The following is a 19,225-nucleotide window of genomic DNA, read 5'->3' as shown; positions in this document are numbered from 1 at the left end:
ACCATTTTCAAATCGGTTGGACTTATCATTTTTTATTCAAGGTATACAGTAGTAGACTCACTGGAACAATTAATTCCCGATTCAAACTATTTTAATGTCTGGTGTTGGCCAATGTCTACCACTAATAATACATGTACTGAGTACTGACAGTCTGGCAGACATAAATTAGATTTTTTTTTTTTAAAAAAAACCATGTCTTGCTGGCCACATTCAGGATAACCTAGGCTATTCATGAACTGTTTCCTATTTTAATCACACGTCTGCAGTATTTTTCTTAATCAGAAGTTAAACACTTCTTTTGTACCAAAAATGAAGCCACCATTGAACAAAGAAGAGAGCAAATACATCATACATGTAAAAAGACCAAATTTTAGATCAAATCGAGAGCTGCTGAGATTTTGGAGTGTCACCACTCGTATGCTTTTATATTATTTCCAACATCCATGATCCTGGTTAAGAGAAAAAAAGAAAAACACAGGAATCATGTCTTGGCAGTACAAGTGCTTGCAGATTGCATACAGAAGGCAATATTCCATGAGAGTTTCTTCGATGCACTCACAGATGCTAACCTCATCCCACAAAACTGCCCCGCTATACAATTATTCTCATCTGCTCCATGCAGAAATTCTCACCGGAGATGTCCTTTATTTTTAAAAAGCTGGTTTTCGATCACAATGAGGATCCTTACCATCTCACCAAACCTTCAATGGCTCTAACAAGCCAACTTGAATTTTAAAGATTCAAGAGAAATCAGTAAAACGAATTTATATCACACTTCTGCCAGCCTTGCAGCATTCTTGAGAACTTGCTGGAGGTAAGCACTTATATTAAAACATAACATGGCTTAATAAATCCATTCCTCAAACTATCAAGTACTATGATTGGAAGGCTCACAAATTTCTCCACCATCAATGAATTCGACACTCTAGACTGGGTTGATTTGCATCCATCGCCGTCTCAGGCAGACCATGGGAATCAACCTGCTCCCCCTGATACTCGTATGATGTGCATGAGTCATCCTGGACATCATTATAACCATCCTCATTATTCCCCTTAACCCTAGTCACAAGCTGAAAATCACTGCAACTGTAATCATCAATGAACTTTTCCCCATGGAGTCTTGAAATTTCATCGATATCTCCCTCATCTTCTTCCTCAGTGATACCTTTACAAAAATCATCAGCAGCATTTTCAGAAGAATCAACCCCATGCTCGTTGTCATAATCATTCTCAATGTCCTCATGGCAATCTTCTTCATCGTTGTTTTCATAATGTGCAGCAGTTTCATGACCAGTTGGAGATTCCACGACAGAGTCGTCATCCCCCGCTGGAATTCCACACTCAGCTGTCTGCCACTCATCATCATCACTGTCAATATGTAAAGGGTAAATTCGGTTCTGCTCGGCACGTTTTCTGAGCATAAACACATTGAAATAATAACTGATAGCTTCCTTCTTAGTACGGGAAGGGAGAGCCACAGGGAGATGATCCCAAAAATTCTTGCCCAATGAGAAGGGGTTAGAAAGGACAACATTATCAAATGCTAGCTCTTCCTCTTCTGTCCATCCTTTTGCAACTTCCTCCCCCATATCACAGAAACCCAACTCCCTGAATATTTCCAACGCAAGATTCCCCTTTAATTTCTCTCTTGCTTTTGTCACATGTTGTCCAATGCAACTGATAGAACCACGATCGAGGCAGTCACAATCAATTCCATGGCTCGCATCTTCAAAGCAAAACATTGAAGTTGCTTCAGAATCAGGCATTGGAATGACACAAGTACCCATCATCTTCTTCCCATAATCATCATCAACCATGAGGCCTGCACATGATGATCTAAGGGCAACTTGAGGATCTGATGTATCAAGATAATCCAAGGAGCTCTTCATATCCTGTTGGCTCCATTCAGGAATATCAGCTTGATACTCTGGTCCAACAGAAACTTTTTTAGGAGAAAGAAGAGATGAATAGATTTCATCAGAATGAAGAAAAGCCTGGACTTGGTTCCCGGATGCAAAATACTCCGGAAACAGTGGAAGATGAACTGCCACATTTGACTCTGCATCTGCATCCATGCCATTGCCATTTACCCACCAAAAATGAGGAACACAAGCAGAAGCACCACTTTCGTATTCCTTATTGGTGCCACGATGAACATTGTTGCATTGATCTTCAGCAAACCTACCTTCATCTTGGCACCCAGTGTAAATGTCCTCCCATTTACCTTCTTCAAATTGGAATTCTATCAGTTATAGAAACTTGCTGAAAATTTTAATTTGATTAGCTAAGTATGGTCACAAGGCTGATATGCACAGTTAGATGTGATAAAAGGAACATGTGCAGGTAAATAGTTTGCATACAAGATAGATAAAGTTAAAAGACATGGATGCCAAAATGCTTCTATAAAGAGCTATCCAACTATATTATCATTTATAGTAAAACAATTTTTTTTCCAAAGAGAATTTTCAACATGTCCAACGCACATAGAATTAGAGTGTTCCAACTCTATAATAATGAAGCATCACAAGCAAGTTCATTAAGTGAACCTTCCACACATTTAATCAATGAACTAAAATAATGTCCACCTTTCTTTTGACAACTGAAACATACCTACTCATCCATGCTTATTTACTTGCACAGTATCTTAAGTCCACTACTTGGATATTGAGTTGTCAAAAGAAACCTTATCTAAGTTGACATGATAATATCAAGTTCACTATCAAGAGTCACAAACTCAAGCGACTCGGTACATGAAGTTCTAGAGGCAAAGGCCCAAGCAAGAATATCTAATCTAGTTATGCAGAAAGATTAAACAACATTGTATTTGTAGTACCAGAAATTTGATGGTTTTGAAAAGCGTTGTTGGGATGAACATCATTGACATCAACAAAGGAAGCAATGTGGACAGTATCATCACATTGCCTCATATGCTTACAGGCAACCTCTTGAGAGTCATCGGTGTAAGGACGTTTATGAATCATTTTAGTCTGCAAGTGAAAAGTGGGTCACATGTAAAAGAATAAAAAAAATCATATACTTAAGGATTAGTACGGAAGGATTCAGCTTTTCTAGATCTTTCAAGGAATGTAACTTAGGTTGAACAAACAGAAGAACAAGGATTCCCATGATTGTTAAGAGCTAATTAATTCGATTAGATTGTATGCAATCGATCAGGGAAAATCCAAATTTACACCTCAGAGAACTTTTATTTTTAACCCTCTCATAAGTTTTTCTTTTATATTTTTCTAACCCTTAGACTTCAAGATTAACATATACCATTTTACATATTTTTCCCACTTTTGATAACCATCTCAAAAACAATATCGAATTTTAAAAAGAAGAATTAACATTCAAATATTAACTAATAATTAATTAGCATACTTCATCACTATAGATTCAACTATCAGAGTAGCCACTAAGGCACTAACCCATGGCTTAAAAATCATGAAAGCAATAACATTTAAATAAACTAATAGAATAGAAGTTCTAAAACTTAAAAAAGAAACAAGTATATGTCCTATAAAATGAGCTGTTCTTACCTGAGAATTTGTTGACCAATAAAATAAGAAATTTAAAAGAACCAATAAAAATTAAAGAATTAGAAAAATGAACTTATGCTTCTAAAAATATTAAACACTGATTTACAAGAAATAATAGAATTATAAGCTGGAAAAAAATGAAATTTAAAAAATTTTACTATTTTAAATATTTTACACGGCCGAAAAATAACACGAAACAGAGAAAACCTTTTTTATAAAAGAATTCTTATAAAGTTGCGGTATCTAAGGAAAATCCCCAAAAAATTAGACTGACCCAGAAGAAATCGAGTCAAGAAAAATCAAAATCCAAGCTCAAATTTTATAAATCAAGAAACCCATTCAAAATATCGAAGAATCTTCAAAAACCCTAACCCTAAAATCGCATTCGTAAAACGGGAAAAGGAAAAAATTAGGATTAAAAGAAAGAGGAAAAACGGAATCGAAACAGATACGAATCAAATCGAAGAAGAGACAAAAAAATTTATAAGGAGAATTTGGATCGAAAATTAGAGATGATTTTGATTAAGGATTGCAAAATGGGTAAAGTTAGGGCAAGGTATTTTATAGGAATCTGATTGATGATTTAAAGATTGTAGTTTACCAAAAGAGGTAAGGATCTGTTTGAAAATTACGGGACGTGCCACTTTGAGATTCGGGGATCTAAGAGGACTGATAAGGGAAAATGAATTTGTCCTACTGATTTGATGTAAGAAATTTAGGATTGATCCTCTGCTTGCTTGCCACGTGGTTTTATACTTTTATTCCTTTTTTGCACGTGCAAAATGTGTTTATGAGATGTTTATTCTGGTTAAAATATATTCGAAGCTTCTATATTTTTAAGTACAATTGGAATTTAATTCTACTACTTTTATTTTAAGAATTTAGTTATTTTAACTTTTAGATTTAAAAATATAAATTTAATTATTTATATCATTAAAAGTCTTTTATAAAATTTCGATTCATTAAAATGCCATGTTTCGTTACAAGGTTATAATATTTTTTTTTTAATTTCAAAATAAAGGTGTTTATAAGTTGGATCGGGCTTAATCTTGATATTAACATACGTTATACTTGCCTAAACCCGGCCTGTATTGAAATATAGGCCTAAAATTTTATTCAAATCTACTCATATTTGTAAATGATAAACTCGAACTAATTTTAAGCTTGCTCATTATTTTTAATTTTGTTGGAAAATATTTATATTATTTTAAGGGTTAAATATAAAATTAGTACCCGAACTTATCTATTTCTCCCAATTTCGTACCCGAACTAGTTTGTTACTTTTTTTTTACACCATTACGTTTGAAACAAATGGCAAAATAGGATTGTGACATGTGGCATAATGACATCATGATGATGCATTTCTTTTTTTTCTTTTTACTGTTTATTCCCTTTTTTCTTTTAATCTTTCCTTTTCTCGTTTTTCCCATTTCTTTTATTCTTTCCCATTTCTATTTTTTTTTCTTCTTATTCTCTACCTCTCTATCCCATCCCTAGCCGCCGCCAACATGCACTACAAGCGCACTTCAACGTTGTCATCGACGCTTGTTCTCTAATCAACTTTTTCCTCTTACTATTTCATTTCCTCTAATTTGTTTTTTACAGACAACTCCTTGAAATCTTGTTGGGATTCTCTTCCGCCAATCACCTTACTTCCACCCTACTACCGTCACTGATCAGAGAAGCACCAAATGATCTATAATGACCCTATACGGAAAGTGCATTCCCCAGACTCTATTCCCATAAATTAGACTCGTAAATATTTTTAATAAATATTTACGAAGCTAGTTGTGTAGTTAATTAGGTTTCGGTTAAGTGAAAAGCTATTATATAGCAAGTGATGAGAATTGAGTATGGTATAAAATGATGTATTCATGAGTTGAGTATTGAATGGCTAATGCCATTATACAAATAATTGTGGTTTGATATGTGAATAACTATTTATATAGCAATTGTGTGAATTAGGGATATTGTTTAACAAATGAAATATGATAGCATATGATAGTCACAATACTAGACATTAATCTGTGATTAAAATTCAATTTTTGCATATTATATTATCTTGTCTTTAAATATTCAAATTATAGAAATACCACTGAGTTTTACTCAGCGTACAGTTTTGTTTTTCTGTGCTCAGGTTAGGTACTTCACTTTTGATCGCCGATTCAGCATCCAACAACGATCCCGAACTCAAGTGTGGCGATGTTTATCTTTTGTGTCGGCATGTACCTAGAATGTCCAAATGATAATTATTTTGTGGATGGATTGTAAATAAGATTATAAAAGTAATGTTAGTTTGGCATATACATAAAAATATGTGTTTGTGTTTGAAGCCATATTATGGCATGGTAAATTGAACCAAATCTAGATAAGTGCATGTGAATTTAAGTAGATGCTTAAGTGTTTATGAATTAGGCAAAATGGATTGAATTTGGTAGGTTTATAATTTGGATTAAAATGATGCTTTGATTGTAATAGCCTGATTTTCAGTGGTGTCAGAAATTGTGGTTCGAGACCACTAAAAGCTGACAAGTGAGTTAAAAATCTATTATTTGATATTGATGAGTCAAGTGTGAATTTTAGAAATATTCTTAAATTAGTGAATTTTGTGATTGAAAAGAATTTATTAGAAAAATTGGGCCGAAAACGAGGTATCGAGACCTCGAATTCATAAACTGAGCCATAATATTTTTAAAAATATTTATGGAGTGTTATTGAGTTAATATTAAAATTTTGTTAGAAAATTTTAATGTTTGGGTAGTCAATTAAATAATAAGGACTAAATTAAAAATGGTGTAAAAGGTGCTAAAAGGATTAAATAGCTCATTTGTCAAACAAGGAAGGATTTAAAGAACAAAATAGCCCAAGCGAGATATTTTGGACGGTATGGGTAGAGAAAAATCTGGAAATTTAAGAAACAATTTCAAAATTGGAATTTTAGAAAAAATTAATAAATAAAAATCTAATTAAAAGAGAAATCTTGACATTTTCTACAAAATGAACAGGCAAAACGCCATGGGAGAGAACTCTTAAGCTGGTGTTTCATAATTTTGCTTCATATCAAGAATCCGAGAATAAACGAGGAAAAAGAAAAGTTGTTGAATAGTCCCTGAATTTCTATAGCTTCTACAAATTAACCAAGTAAGTTCATATGCCTGAACTTTTGTGATTACTTGTTAATGTGAGAATGATATAATGTATTACTTCATATATTGCTATTGAATTATGAAATTAAAATAACATAAAAATCGAATTGAAAGTTCAAAATTAAGGGATATGCAGGATTGAGTACGTATGTTCAGTGACAAGTGATGAGTTGACGAATAAGATCATGGTTAATCCATGGCAAAGTTATGACACTAGGTATGGTATTGTCCATACTGAGCTATGACATGTAGGTATGGTATTTCCCATACCGAGTTGTGAAACATAGGTATGACATTGTCCATATTGAGTTATAAAACATAGGTATGGTATTATACATACCGAGCTATAATACGTAGATATGGCATTTCTTATACCGAGTTTTGAAACGAAGGCATGGTATTGTCCATATTGAGCTATGAAACGTAGATATGGTATTAACCATACTGAGTTATGAATTGTGGCACTGAGCAAACGACGTGCTCAAATCCGTAAGCCGTCCCTTAATTTGACATGTGTGGGTAAGTGACAGATGAGGCTAAGTGTTGAATTATGAATTGATATTTGGGTATTGAGCTCAACTAAATGAATTCATTGTGTGAAATTGTGGATGACATGAGATATGTGTATAATACTTATTTATTGAATTGCTATGGTATTTTGGTAAGATTTATGTTTTGGGCCAATGAACTTATTAAGCTTTGTTAAGCTTACTGTGTGTGTTAATTGTTTCTATAGGTTTACGAGATATCAGTGGATCAAATCATTGCATTAGGACACACTATCCAGAGTTCCACTAGTAGATTCTGAAAACATTTTATGGTTTATATGGCATGTATAGGGTGAAGTTTGAAAGATATGATTTGGTAATTTTAATATGTTGATGTTTGAATACTTATGTTTAGAAGTTGAACTTGGTAAGGTAATGAATGGAGTTATTTTGGTAAACTTAAGTAAAGAAATATTATATCATAAAGTAGATGAAAACCTCTTGTTTTGGGTTGATTTGGTTGCTTGATTTGGACATATTTTTGTGTTGGTAGGTTGTTTTTAGGATTGATTATAAATAGGGTGAGAAATTTGGTCTTAAAATGGCCTAATTTTGTCCACACGGGTAGATACACGGGCGTGTGTCTAGGCCGTGTGTGACACACAGCTTGCCCCATGGGCATGTGTTGTGGCCTTGTATCCCTTGCATCTTGAACTTTAACTTCAAATTGACCACACGAGCAGAGACACGGCTGTGTGTCTCAGCCATGTAGAGGACACGGTCTTAGGATATGGGCATGTGCCCAGGTCGTGTGAAGTCTGCACCTTAAATTCAAAAATTAAATTCACCACACGGCCTAGTACACGGGCGTGTGACTTGGCCATATGATCTCAATTTGTTCATGATATACAAGTCAGAGAGTTACCGGGGTCAGTACACGGGTGTGTGTAACCACACGGCCTACCCACACGAGCGTATCCCTAGGCCACACGGACGTGTAAGCCTTGAGTGTATGAAAAATTTTATAGTTCAACGGAAATTTCTCTGAGTCTCCGAATGAGTTCTAATTTGTTTCTAAAATTCATATTGGGCCTCAGGGTCCACTTAATGGACGATTTAAATATTTTTTATTATGAATAGTAAGTTTGATTCGATTTAACTATACTTATTCAGAAATTCTCGATAATACTCTGTAACCCTGTTCCAGATATGGATATGGGTTGAGGGTGTTACATTTATTGGTATGAGAGCTTCAGTTTAGCCGATTCTCAGAACGAATGAGATGTGTAAAGTGTCTAGAAATAGATGCCATATAAATCTGTGATAGTGTGATGTGAATGATCCGATCTAATCTTTGTTTTTCTTATAGTTTGTAAAGATATCAGATAAACCTGAACATGCTGAACAGGATGAAGTTAATAGTACAATGCAAACATCTGAGCATAAGACAATCAGTAGTGTCCCAATTTATGAATCAATGGTTTAATGAGATAATGTTAAAAGCAATACTCAAGTACTTGATTAAAAGTTACTTATGATGAATGGAGATGGAATTCATAAAGGTATGAATAAATGTTTATATTGATTATGGTGATGGTAAATGTTATGTTATACGTGTGAATATAAGAAAATTAAAATTTAAGGCTTTACAACCTTCACACCCTCACTTGTATGTCTTATACAATAGAATTCATAAGATTTATATTGATTAAGTTCACAAGTGTGAAAGCGAAGAATTTAATGGTTGCATGATTAATAATATGGTCAGAACTGAGAATAGGTTAGTAAGTAAATACGGTTTTAAAAGAGATATCAGATTTTTTTGAAGATAAATTGGGATATATATAATGTCGCTATTAAGGAAGAAGTTATTTACGAGTAATCAATTTATTCAGGTATGGTATTTAAAGAATGGGTTAACCGAAATTTCTTCTGAATTGATTTCTTTAGTGATTGGGATAATGTGAGATTAATGATGACTTTAGTAGTCAGTGGAATAGTGTTGAAATTGCAAAAATATCTAAATGCAACTGTTATAGTCGGGTATCTTATAGCGATCTCTTCTGGGTATTCTATATGTTCTTTTATCCTCAGAAGTATGCACAGCTGTTTATTTTCAAATGTGAATCTTATCATATAGAAAGTCAGGTTAATCTTAATGTTAGATGGAAGTATTGTTAGTCCGATTGATTCATGATCAACGTTGCTCTATTTTTCTTTGGCTTTATAATCTATTATGTGAAGACTTAATGATCAGACTCATATGAAGCTATTTTCTACTTTTACTAGGTGATGTTCTGAATTACTTATATGTAATTTACATTGTTTTTATCACATCTGTTTCTAGTGTGTCTGAGTGATATTCTTTTTCTGGATTTTCTCTGAGATATCATCGATCTTTTATCATTTAATGTGGTTTTTATTCTCGGAAATTCAGTATAGCTTCACATCTTGGATATCATTATCACAGTTTTCTTGTCATTCTTATGGTTTATCATATCTATCAAACATGGTTCATTAATAAAAGATATTTATGGGTTGGAGATGGAATATATATATTATTGTTATAAATCCTGGTTCGATCATGAGAGTTTGGTGATATATATCTCAGATTATAGAAATTGTATTACTGTATTGATTGTTATTGGAATTACTTTTGGTTTTACTCTCCTACTTTGGAGAGCACTATTGAGGATGAGATATTGTTTAATCTATACGGTTCAAACATTGGTTTTATTATAGCACAATGGTTTTAGTCTGTTTGATTGTTGTGACTTTGGTATAGTTCAAAGCTTCAATGGTTATAATTGAAATGAACTCGGTGTAATTTTATTCTAACTTTCGTGAAAGGATTAATATCAGTAAAAGTGTAGATGGAGGAAGAGTAAGTTTAAACTAGTATATTGGTTTTCACTTTTTGGGTAATCTTGGTTAGTGTCAACAAGTTAATAACGGGATGTTATATTTCGTTTGAGTTAATGCAGTTTGTGGCAATTTTTAGTTGGTATTCTAAGAGAAATATGATATATGGTATACCTGGATTGTCTTGACAACAAGAAAAATGGATTATTCTGAAAAGTTATCATCTAATAGATAAAATTGACTCAATTATTCTAATCGGAGTGGGTTATTTATTTAAAAGGTTAATTGAGTTATACGCATTTGAGTTTCTCATCAGGTTTGAGAATAAATTTTGTGTGTTCAATTGACTTACCATCAGAGTAAGGGATACATATTCTGGTAGACATGATATAGAAGTATATCTATCAGTTCAGCTTTAATCGGGAAATGTTATTATGGGATAAAATCGTTCTGAGTGTTGAAGTTATCGCATTTGTCTAAAATGATATTGCTGTATATGTTCCAAGAAAAGGGGAATAGATATCAGTTAAAAGATTTTAGATGCAGACATGTTAGAAGCATTGGTTAAAGTTTGATAATCTGGATATCTTGATTATGGTTCGATAGAAGATTTCTGGGAATTTTTTGATAATTGTACTGCTAATGATAAAGTTGTGACATGAGGATGTCGTGGTCGTTTAGCTAAATTTCATATAATATCAAGTTCTAATGTGACTTCTGATACGAATTTTGAATCAAAATGAGTTATGATGGATTTATATGTGGTATATCATTAAGAAGAAAATAGAAAGACTTGATTCGACTAGGTGAGAAATTTCAAGGACGAAATTTCCTAAAGGGGGGAGAGTTGTAATAGTTTGCTTTTCAGTGGTGTCAGAAATTGTGGTTCGAGACCACTAAAATCTGACAAGTGAATTAAAAATCTATTATTTGAAATTGATGAGTCAAGTGTGAATTTTAGAAATATTTTTGAATTAGTGAATTTTGTGATTGCAAAGAATTTATTAGAAAAATTTGGCAAAAAATGAGGTATTGAGACCTCGAATTCATAAACCGAGCCATAATATTTTTAGAAATATTTATAGAGTGTTATTGAGTTAATATTAAATTTTGTTAGAAAATTTTAATGTTTGGGTTGTAAATTAAATAAAAATGACTAAATTAAAAATGGTGTAAAAGTTGCTAGAAGGATTAAATAACTTAATTATCAAACAAAAAAGGACTTAAAGAGCACAATAGCCTAAGGGAGATATTTTGGGCAGCATGGGCAGAGAAAAATCTGGAAATTTAAGAAACAAAGACAAAATTGGAATTTTAGAAAAGATTAATAGATAAAAATCTAATTAAAAGAGAAATCTAGACCCTTTCTTCAAAATGGACCGCCAAAACGCCATGGGAGAGAGCTCTTAAGCTGGTTTTTCATAATTTTGCTTCATATCAAGAATCTGAGAATAAAACGAGGAAAAAGAAAAGTTGCTGAATAGTCCCTGAATTTCTATAGCTTCTGCAAGTTAACCAGGTAAGTTCATATGGCTACACTTTTGTGATTAATTGTTAATGTGAGAATGATATAATGTATTACTTCATATATTGCTATTGAATTATGAAATTAAAATAATTTAAAAATCGAATTGAAAGTTCAAAATTAAGGGATACGCAGGATTGAGTACGTATGTTTAGTGACAAGTGATGAATTGACGGATAAGACCATGGTTAATCCATGGCAAAGTTATGACACATAGGTATAGTATTGTCCATACTGAGCTATGTCACGTAGGTATAGTATTATCCATACCGAGCTATAATACGTAGGTATGATATTTCCCATACTGAGTTGTGAAACGTAGGTATGATATTGTCCATACTGAGCTATGAAACATATGTATGGTATTATCCATACCGAGCTATAATACGTAGTTATGGTATTTCTCATACCAAGTTATGAAACGTAGGTATGGTATTGTCCATACTGAGCTATGAAACGTAGGTATGGTATTAACCATACTGAGTTGTGAATCGTGGTACAGAGCAAACGATGTTGTAACACCTTTAACCCATATCCGTCGTCGAAACAGGGTTTCAGAGCATTACAGATCACCTAAAAAATTTTAATTAAATACTTACCGATTCAATGCATCATATAAATAAATATATTACCATTCAATCAATAGCTTGGCACTTGTATAAGCATCAAACAGCAACATTGTTAGTATACTAGTACATATTTCATATAAATTCAACATTGATATACTTATTTTCTCGACATGTCACACTTGAGTTTAATAATTGTCTTTACCTGCATAATTTTCTTGTATCAATATATCAAAGATAATCATATATGTACATGTCATGAAACATATCATTCTCTTACCGTTTCTTCATAAGTATATATCATTCATTTCATTATATCAATATTTCATACTCCATCATTTCTATATATTTTATGTATATTTATTAGGTAATAGTTTATATCAAACTTAACATAAATTATATTCCATGTACTTATACTTATTTCGTTTATCTATCTTCATTATTATTTCATACAACTATTTTGTACATATATTTCCATATGACCAGTTCTTGTAAACATTTCACACAACCATTTTATATAACCATTCGTCATCTGATACATATTACCTGAATATCAATTGTTCAACAGATGTCATAGTGTCTCCCATCCACGGTCTAATTTATCTTTGACATGATGCCATAGTGTCTTTCAACTATAGTCTTACTCATTTTCTGTCATGTTTCTATGGTATCTTTCAACCATGGTCTTATTCTTTTCATGTCACGTTGCCATGGTATCTTTCAACCATGGTCTTACACATTTCATATCATGTTGCCATGGTATCTTTCAACCATGGTCTTACACATTTCATTTCAGAGATCACACTCCCGCGAACCTCATCCTTACAGCAGGATTATCAGTCCAGGCTAAATCCCTTGTAATATAAACTCATAGAGTATTGTCGGGATTATCAGTCCAAGTTAAATCCCCTGCAACCACAATTACTCTAATGAGCTTGGATCTGAATTACCAGTCCAGGCTAAATTCAGACCCTAATTTGGATTACCCGTCCGGGCTAAATCCATTTTACACATATTCTTCGGGAGGGCTATATCAGGATAGGATCACCCGTCCGGGCTAGATCCTTTTTTACCATCAATTCATTTTCAAAGATCCATCGAATTTTCCTTTCATTCAACCGGGATTTCTTTCCATTTTTATTAAATATATCAATGTTTCGTCAATTTTCATACAATGAACATTCAAATCATATTCACATCAATAACATACATTTCAAGCATTTAAGAATATAATTCAAGTTACACGAACTTACCTGGCGAAGTTACAGAAATATCAAGATTCCGGGGGATTCTGGTAATTTACCATTTTTCCAATTTTCACTCGATCTTAAATTGATAATTTCATTCAATTTATTAATTTAAATAATAAAACAATTCATTCCCTTCAATTTGGTCATTTTTTGACATTTTTACAAAATTACCCCTTGAAGTTTTACTTTTATTCAGTTTAGTCCCTAAGCCTAAAACATGCAAATTAGCCATGCTAGCTGAATATTCATATATATTTTCCTCCTCCTCCTCTCCATTCCACATCCTTAATGTATATAACACACTTGTAAGTAACATTATCTATAATTTTTATTATTTACTTTTATGAATATTCAAGCTGTCCACCTGTGTCATAGTCACTAAATTATTTATATCTGGAGATATAGAACTCCAAATTAAGATCCAATAATTTTCCCTAAAACTAGACTCATATATATTCTTACTATAAAATTTTGATAATTTTTGGTTTATCCAATAAGTGCATTTTATTCTTTAAAGTTACACCTATTCTGCAGTCTGACAGTTCTGACCCTTCTTTACTAAAAATTAATTATCTCTTCGTACAGAATTCAAATGATGTTCCCGTTTATTTCTATTGAAAATAGACTCATTCAAGATTCTAAAAATATAAATTTAAGCCCATAATTATTTTTCTCAAATTTTTTATGATATTCCAAAGCCCAAAATCATTCTGACCTTGTCTCACAAAATTTATTATATCTCATGATTTATAATTCAATTGCTTACATAATTTTTTCTATAAGAAACTAGACTCAGTAAGTTTTAATTTCATATTTCATTCATCCTATAATTAGATTTCTAAAATTTTTGGTGATTTTTGAAAGTTAGACTACTGTTACTGTCCAAAACTGTTTTAGTGCAAGATATTAATTACCAGGTTTATTACACGTTTATTTTCTTTTTCTACACTATTTCTCATCACTTTCTCTTATTTTCTCTTCACTAACATATCAAGAACATAGGACCATATGTAAGGAAACTCTACATTAACATTAATCCCATGCTTTTTCAATAATATCAAACTTAAAAATATATTGAAATCATGATGTTCTTACCTTGTTCTATTGATTTCAATTTTCATCTTGATTTTTTCTCTTCTTCAGCTTCCATTTCTTGAATCCAACTTGATATTCTAACTTCCCATAGTTTCCTTAACATTTTTCTCTCTTGGTAGCTATGGAAATTCTTTTGATTTTTGGGTGAAAATGGTGAATTTTTGGTAAAAGGACCAAATTGTAAAAAATGAAAACTTCTTTTCTTCTTCTTCTTCTCACGTTGGTTTTGCATGGGAAAGATGGATGAGAATTCCTCATCTTTCTTTCTTTATATACTAATAAAATAATAATAAAATATCTTATTAAAATATTGATAAAATAATATTTATCTAATTAAATAATTATAAAATATCAAATATCTCTAGCATCATTATTACTTTCTAGATTTCTCTATCTTCCAATTGACCATTTTTCCCTTTATTATCTTTTAAAATTCTATCATTGAGTTATCATTTAATTTGGTAAAATTACAATTTAATCCCTCATAGTTCTTCACCTATTCAATTTGGTCCTAGTTCATCCATTTTCCTTAGTTTCTAGATCATTCCACTCTTAAAATATTTACACTATTGGTCCTTCAACTTTTTCATATTTACACTTTAACCCCTCAAATTTTGGGTATTTACTCTTGTACAACAAAACTTTTCTCTTTTTTACAATTTAGTCCTTTTTTGAATTAATATATCATAATATACTTCCCAATATTGACATAACTCAAAATTTCCCTTTTTATCACTTTATTTTCTTATTTTACTATATCAAGGATAATATCTTGCTGTAAAAATTTTCGAGGTATTACAGACGTACTCAAATCCGTAAGCCGTCCCTTAATTTGACATGTATGGGTAAGTGAAAGATGAGGCGAAGTGTTGAATTATGAATTGATATTTGGGTATTGAGCTTAACTAAATGAATTCATCGTGTGAAATTATGGATGACAGGAGATATGTGTATAATACTTGTTTATTGAATTGCTATGGTATTTTGGTAAGATTTATGTTTTGGGCCAATGAACTTACTAAGCTTTGTTAAGCTTACTGTGTGTGTTAATTATTTCTGTAGATTTACGAGATATCGGTGGATCGAATTATCGCATCAGGACACTATCCAGAGTTCTATTGGTAGATTCTGAAAACATCTTATGGTTTATATGGCATGTATAGGGTAAAGTTTGAAAGATGTGATTTGGTAATATTAATATGTTGATGTTTGAATACTTATGTTTAGAAGTTGAACTTGGTAAGGTAATGAATGGAGTTATTTTGGTAAACTTAAGTAAAGAAGTATTATATCATAAAGTAGATGAAAACCTTGTGTTTTTGGTTGATTTGGTTGCTTGGTTTGGACATATTTTTGTGTTGGTAGGTTGTTTTCAGGATTGATTATAAATAGTGTGAGAAATGTGGTCTTAAAATGGCCTAATTTTTTCCACACGGGCGTGTGTCTAGGCCGTGTGTGACACACAGCTTGCCCCATGGGCATGTGTTGTGGCCGTGTGTCCCCTGCATCTTGAATTTTAGCTTTGAATTGACCATACGGACAGAGACACGGCCGTGTGTCTCAGCCATGTGGAGGACACGGTCTTAGGATATGGGCATGTGCCCAGGTCGTGTGAAGTCTGCACCTTAAATGCGAAAATTAAATTCACCACTTGGCCTAGCACATGGACGTGTGACTTGGCCGTGTGATATCAATTTGTTCATGATATACAAGACAGAGAGTTGCGAGGGGTCAGTACACGGGTGTGTGTAACCAGATGGCCTACCCACACGGGCGTGTCCCTAGGCCACACGGGCGTGTGTGCCCTGAATGTATGAAAAATTTTATAGTTCCGCAAAAAATTCTCTGAGTCTCCGAATGAGTTCCAATTTGTTTCTAAAATTCATATTGGGTCTCGAGGGTCCACTTAATGGATGATTTGAATGTTTTTAATTATAAATAGTAAGTTTAACTCGATTTAACTGTACTTATTCAGAAATTCTTGATAATACTCTGTAACCCTGTTCCGGCAATGGATATGGGTTGAGAGTGTTACATTGATAATATGATTTGATAACATAAATGAGGTACCAATGAGGCTACATTGGTTAGGCACCTAGGATGATTGTTTTAGCACGATTTGAATGTGTTTGATTGTGTTTTGAACAGGTTAAACGAATGGTTTTTAAGTTGTTTAATGCTCGAGCATCTAGGAAATGGTAAATTGATTGTTTAATGCACATTTTAGGTCCATATGACTAGACACATGGGCGTGTGACTTGGCCATGTGAGACACACGGCTAGCACACGAGCGTGTGAGGCCATTTCAAAGGGTACACGGCCTGGCACACGGACGTGTGGCTTGGCTGTGTGACCCAAGTTAGAGAGTTACACAAGCATAGACATGGGCTGGGACATAGTCGTGTGTCCCTACTTCGAATGCCCACACGACCAGACACACAGGTGTGTGACTTGGCCGTGTGAACCTATAGTTAAAAATTTTCTAACTTTTTCCAAAAAAAATCAAATGTTCCCAAGTTAGTCTCAAAACGTTTCTAAAGTGTTTTCTATAACGCCCCAATTTTCGGGAATTCTGTGAATGTTGGCATAGGTTTAATTATGTTAGTGGGCCTCTAGAAAGCCCAAACTTAAGATAGAACCCGACAATTTTAGTTAATTTTTGTTCCATAAGAAAAAGGGGGTGAAATTATGAAATAGGACCTATGTGAAAAAGTTTGAAAATGCTATAGGCTAAATTGAAGTGGCCAAATAAATAGGAGTGCAAAATAGGAGGATTTGCATGACAAACCTCCCATTTTACATGAAGTGGCCAGCCATCATGTTGTTGTAGACAAAATGTACACTTGATATCCATAATTTATGGTACAAATTGATACAAATTGATAATAGGTTAGGTAAATGTTCAATGATAATAGGTTAGGTAAATGTTCCATGATAATGGGTTAGGTAAATGTTTCATGATAATGGGTTAGGTAAATGTTTCATGATAAGAATTTCATGTCATTTGTATTAAAGAATTAAATGGATGAAATATGAAGTTTTATTAAAAGAAAAAGGGGTGAAAAGAACAAAGTTTTGTCCATCTTTGTTCATCATAGCTGAAAGTTAGAGAAGAGAAAGGAGAGGAGAAAACTCTTGAGTATTTGGTCATTAGGAGGAGGAAAATTGAAGGTAAGTTCTTGGTACCTTGCTTCTATTTTGAGGTTCATGAGTTCTTCTTGATTCTACCTTAACTCATGAAGTATATTTTGATTTTTAGTTGTGTTGTGAGCATTTAGTCATGAATTAAAATGAAGGAAATGGTTGTTGTTTCATGTTCTTTTGATGAAAAATGGAAGATAGGTGAAGTTGAGCCAAACAAATGAGCATGCATGTGCCTTAGATGTTAAAGGGAAAAATCAGCTAACATGTTGTGCTTTAAAATGATGAAATGGAGATTATACTTAAGTAAAATCATAGATATGTTATGATTGATTGGTGATATACATGTTTAAATAACATGCATGCAAGGTATGTGTGAAAGAGTGATTTGGTAATAAATCTACTTGGGACAGCAGCAGTAACGTGACTTTGGAAAATCACCATAAATTGTGGGAGATGAATTAGAAGCTGAATAAATTATGTCATTAAAGCTTATTGAGTCTAGTTTCTAATGAAATAAACAAGAACATATTTTGAATTCTGTACAATGAGAAATTTGATTCGTTATGAAGAGTGGTCAGATTAGTCAAACAGTGAAACATGAGAAACTTTAAGAAAAATCTGGTATTGATTGGCCATACCAAAAATTCTGAAAATTTTATGAATAGAAGATATATGAGTCTATTTTCAGGGAAAATTAACGGCACTTGATTTGGAGCTTCGTACCTCCAGTTATAAATGATTTAGTGACTGTTGCTCAGGAAGATAGCTTGCAGTGAAATTTTGATTATGTGGTAAACATTGACAAAAAAATTGTTAATGAGTTGCTTATTGATTTCTTATAAGCTTACTATAATCTGTAGGTGTGATTGGCCGAATATTGTAAGGGGTTAATACATAGTTCGTATTTGAATAGTTAGATTAACGTGTTAGTAATCCAATTGTAGGCCGTTCGTGTGTGGATCTCGTCAGCATATCGTCGCAAACAGGTGTGTAACTGACACCCTCTCATAGACAAAATTGGCAAAAGCCGAAAAGCCGAAATGCCAAAAAGTCAGTATTTTAGGAATTTTCGAGTGTGCGAATGCTCGTAAGATAGTTGGGTTTGTATATTTGGTAATCTAAAGTAATAAACTGCAGTACGCGCGATTTCATATATTTTGATAATTTGGGCTTAATGGGCCAAAGATCGGGTTCATGGGCCAACGGCCCAATTCGTAAGTATCTTGCGTAAGTGTTCGATAGTACGTAAATAGTTAGGATATGCATGAAAACCCGAAAGTAGCTGAATTACTATAATACCCTATGTATGGAAAATTATTTATTATACCCTAGGTGCAAAATTACCGTTATACCCGTAGGGTTAATTTTGACCAAAAGCATGACGATCGATTACGTATGATGTATGCCATGATTATATATCTGTTGCATGGGGACATGGGTTATATTATGGAGGAAGCGTTACGGTGGCTATGCCACAAATATCGATCCGGTGGCTCGCCACATATATCTGATTCGGTGGCTCGCCACGATTATTCAGATCTGGTGACTCATCACATTATTCATTCTCGCAGCCATGCTGCAAATTACGTGGTGTGTAGCGGTTCGATGGG

The 19,225-nt window shown here is 33.1% G+C and overlaps 1 protein-coding gene across 1 annotated transcript; it reads right to left on the bottom strand.

Annotated features, from left to right (window-relative positions):
• Positions 1 to 368: 368 nt before the first annotated feature.
• On the bottom strand, positions 369 to 4,157 carry LOC108460762 (uncharacterized). Its single transcript, XM_017760389.2, has 3 exons — positions 3,540 to 4,157; positions 2,834 to 2,987; positions 369 to 2,227 (listed from the first exon to the last, which is right to left on the bottom strand). The coding sequence occupies exons 2-3, from the start codon at positions 2,979 to 2,981 to the stop codon at positions 909 to 911; spliced, it is 1,467 nt and encodes a 488-aa protein (XP_017615878.1). The 5' UTR covers positions 2,982 to 2,987; positions 3,540 to 4,157; the 3' UTR covers positions 369 to 908.
• Between the last annotated feature and the right edge of the window lie 15,068 nt (positions 4,158 to 19,225).

The sequence above is a fragment of the Gossypium arboreum genome, chromosome 4 (genome assembly GCF_025698485.1).
Source record: "Gossypium arboreum isolate Shixiya-1 chromosome 4, ASM2569848v2, whole genome shotgun sequence".
NCBI lineage: Eukaryota > Viridiplantae > Streptophyta > Magnoliopsida > Malvales > Malvaceae > Gossypium > Gossypium arboreum.
Note: the sequence above shows the minus strand (reverse complement) of the source record. Positions and strands in the feature narration are given on the sequence as shown.

Bases quoted from the DNA above. Each gene is read 5' to 3' on its own strand.
- LOC108460762 (XM_017760389.2), bottom strand. From the start codon at position 2,981: ATGATTCATAAACGTCCTTACACCGATGACTCTCAAGAGGTTGCCTGT. The intron at 2,228-2,833 runs GTACTACAAATA...TCCAATTTGAAG, and splicing joins TCAAAACCATCAAATTTCTG to AAGGTAAATGGGAGGACATT.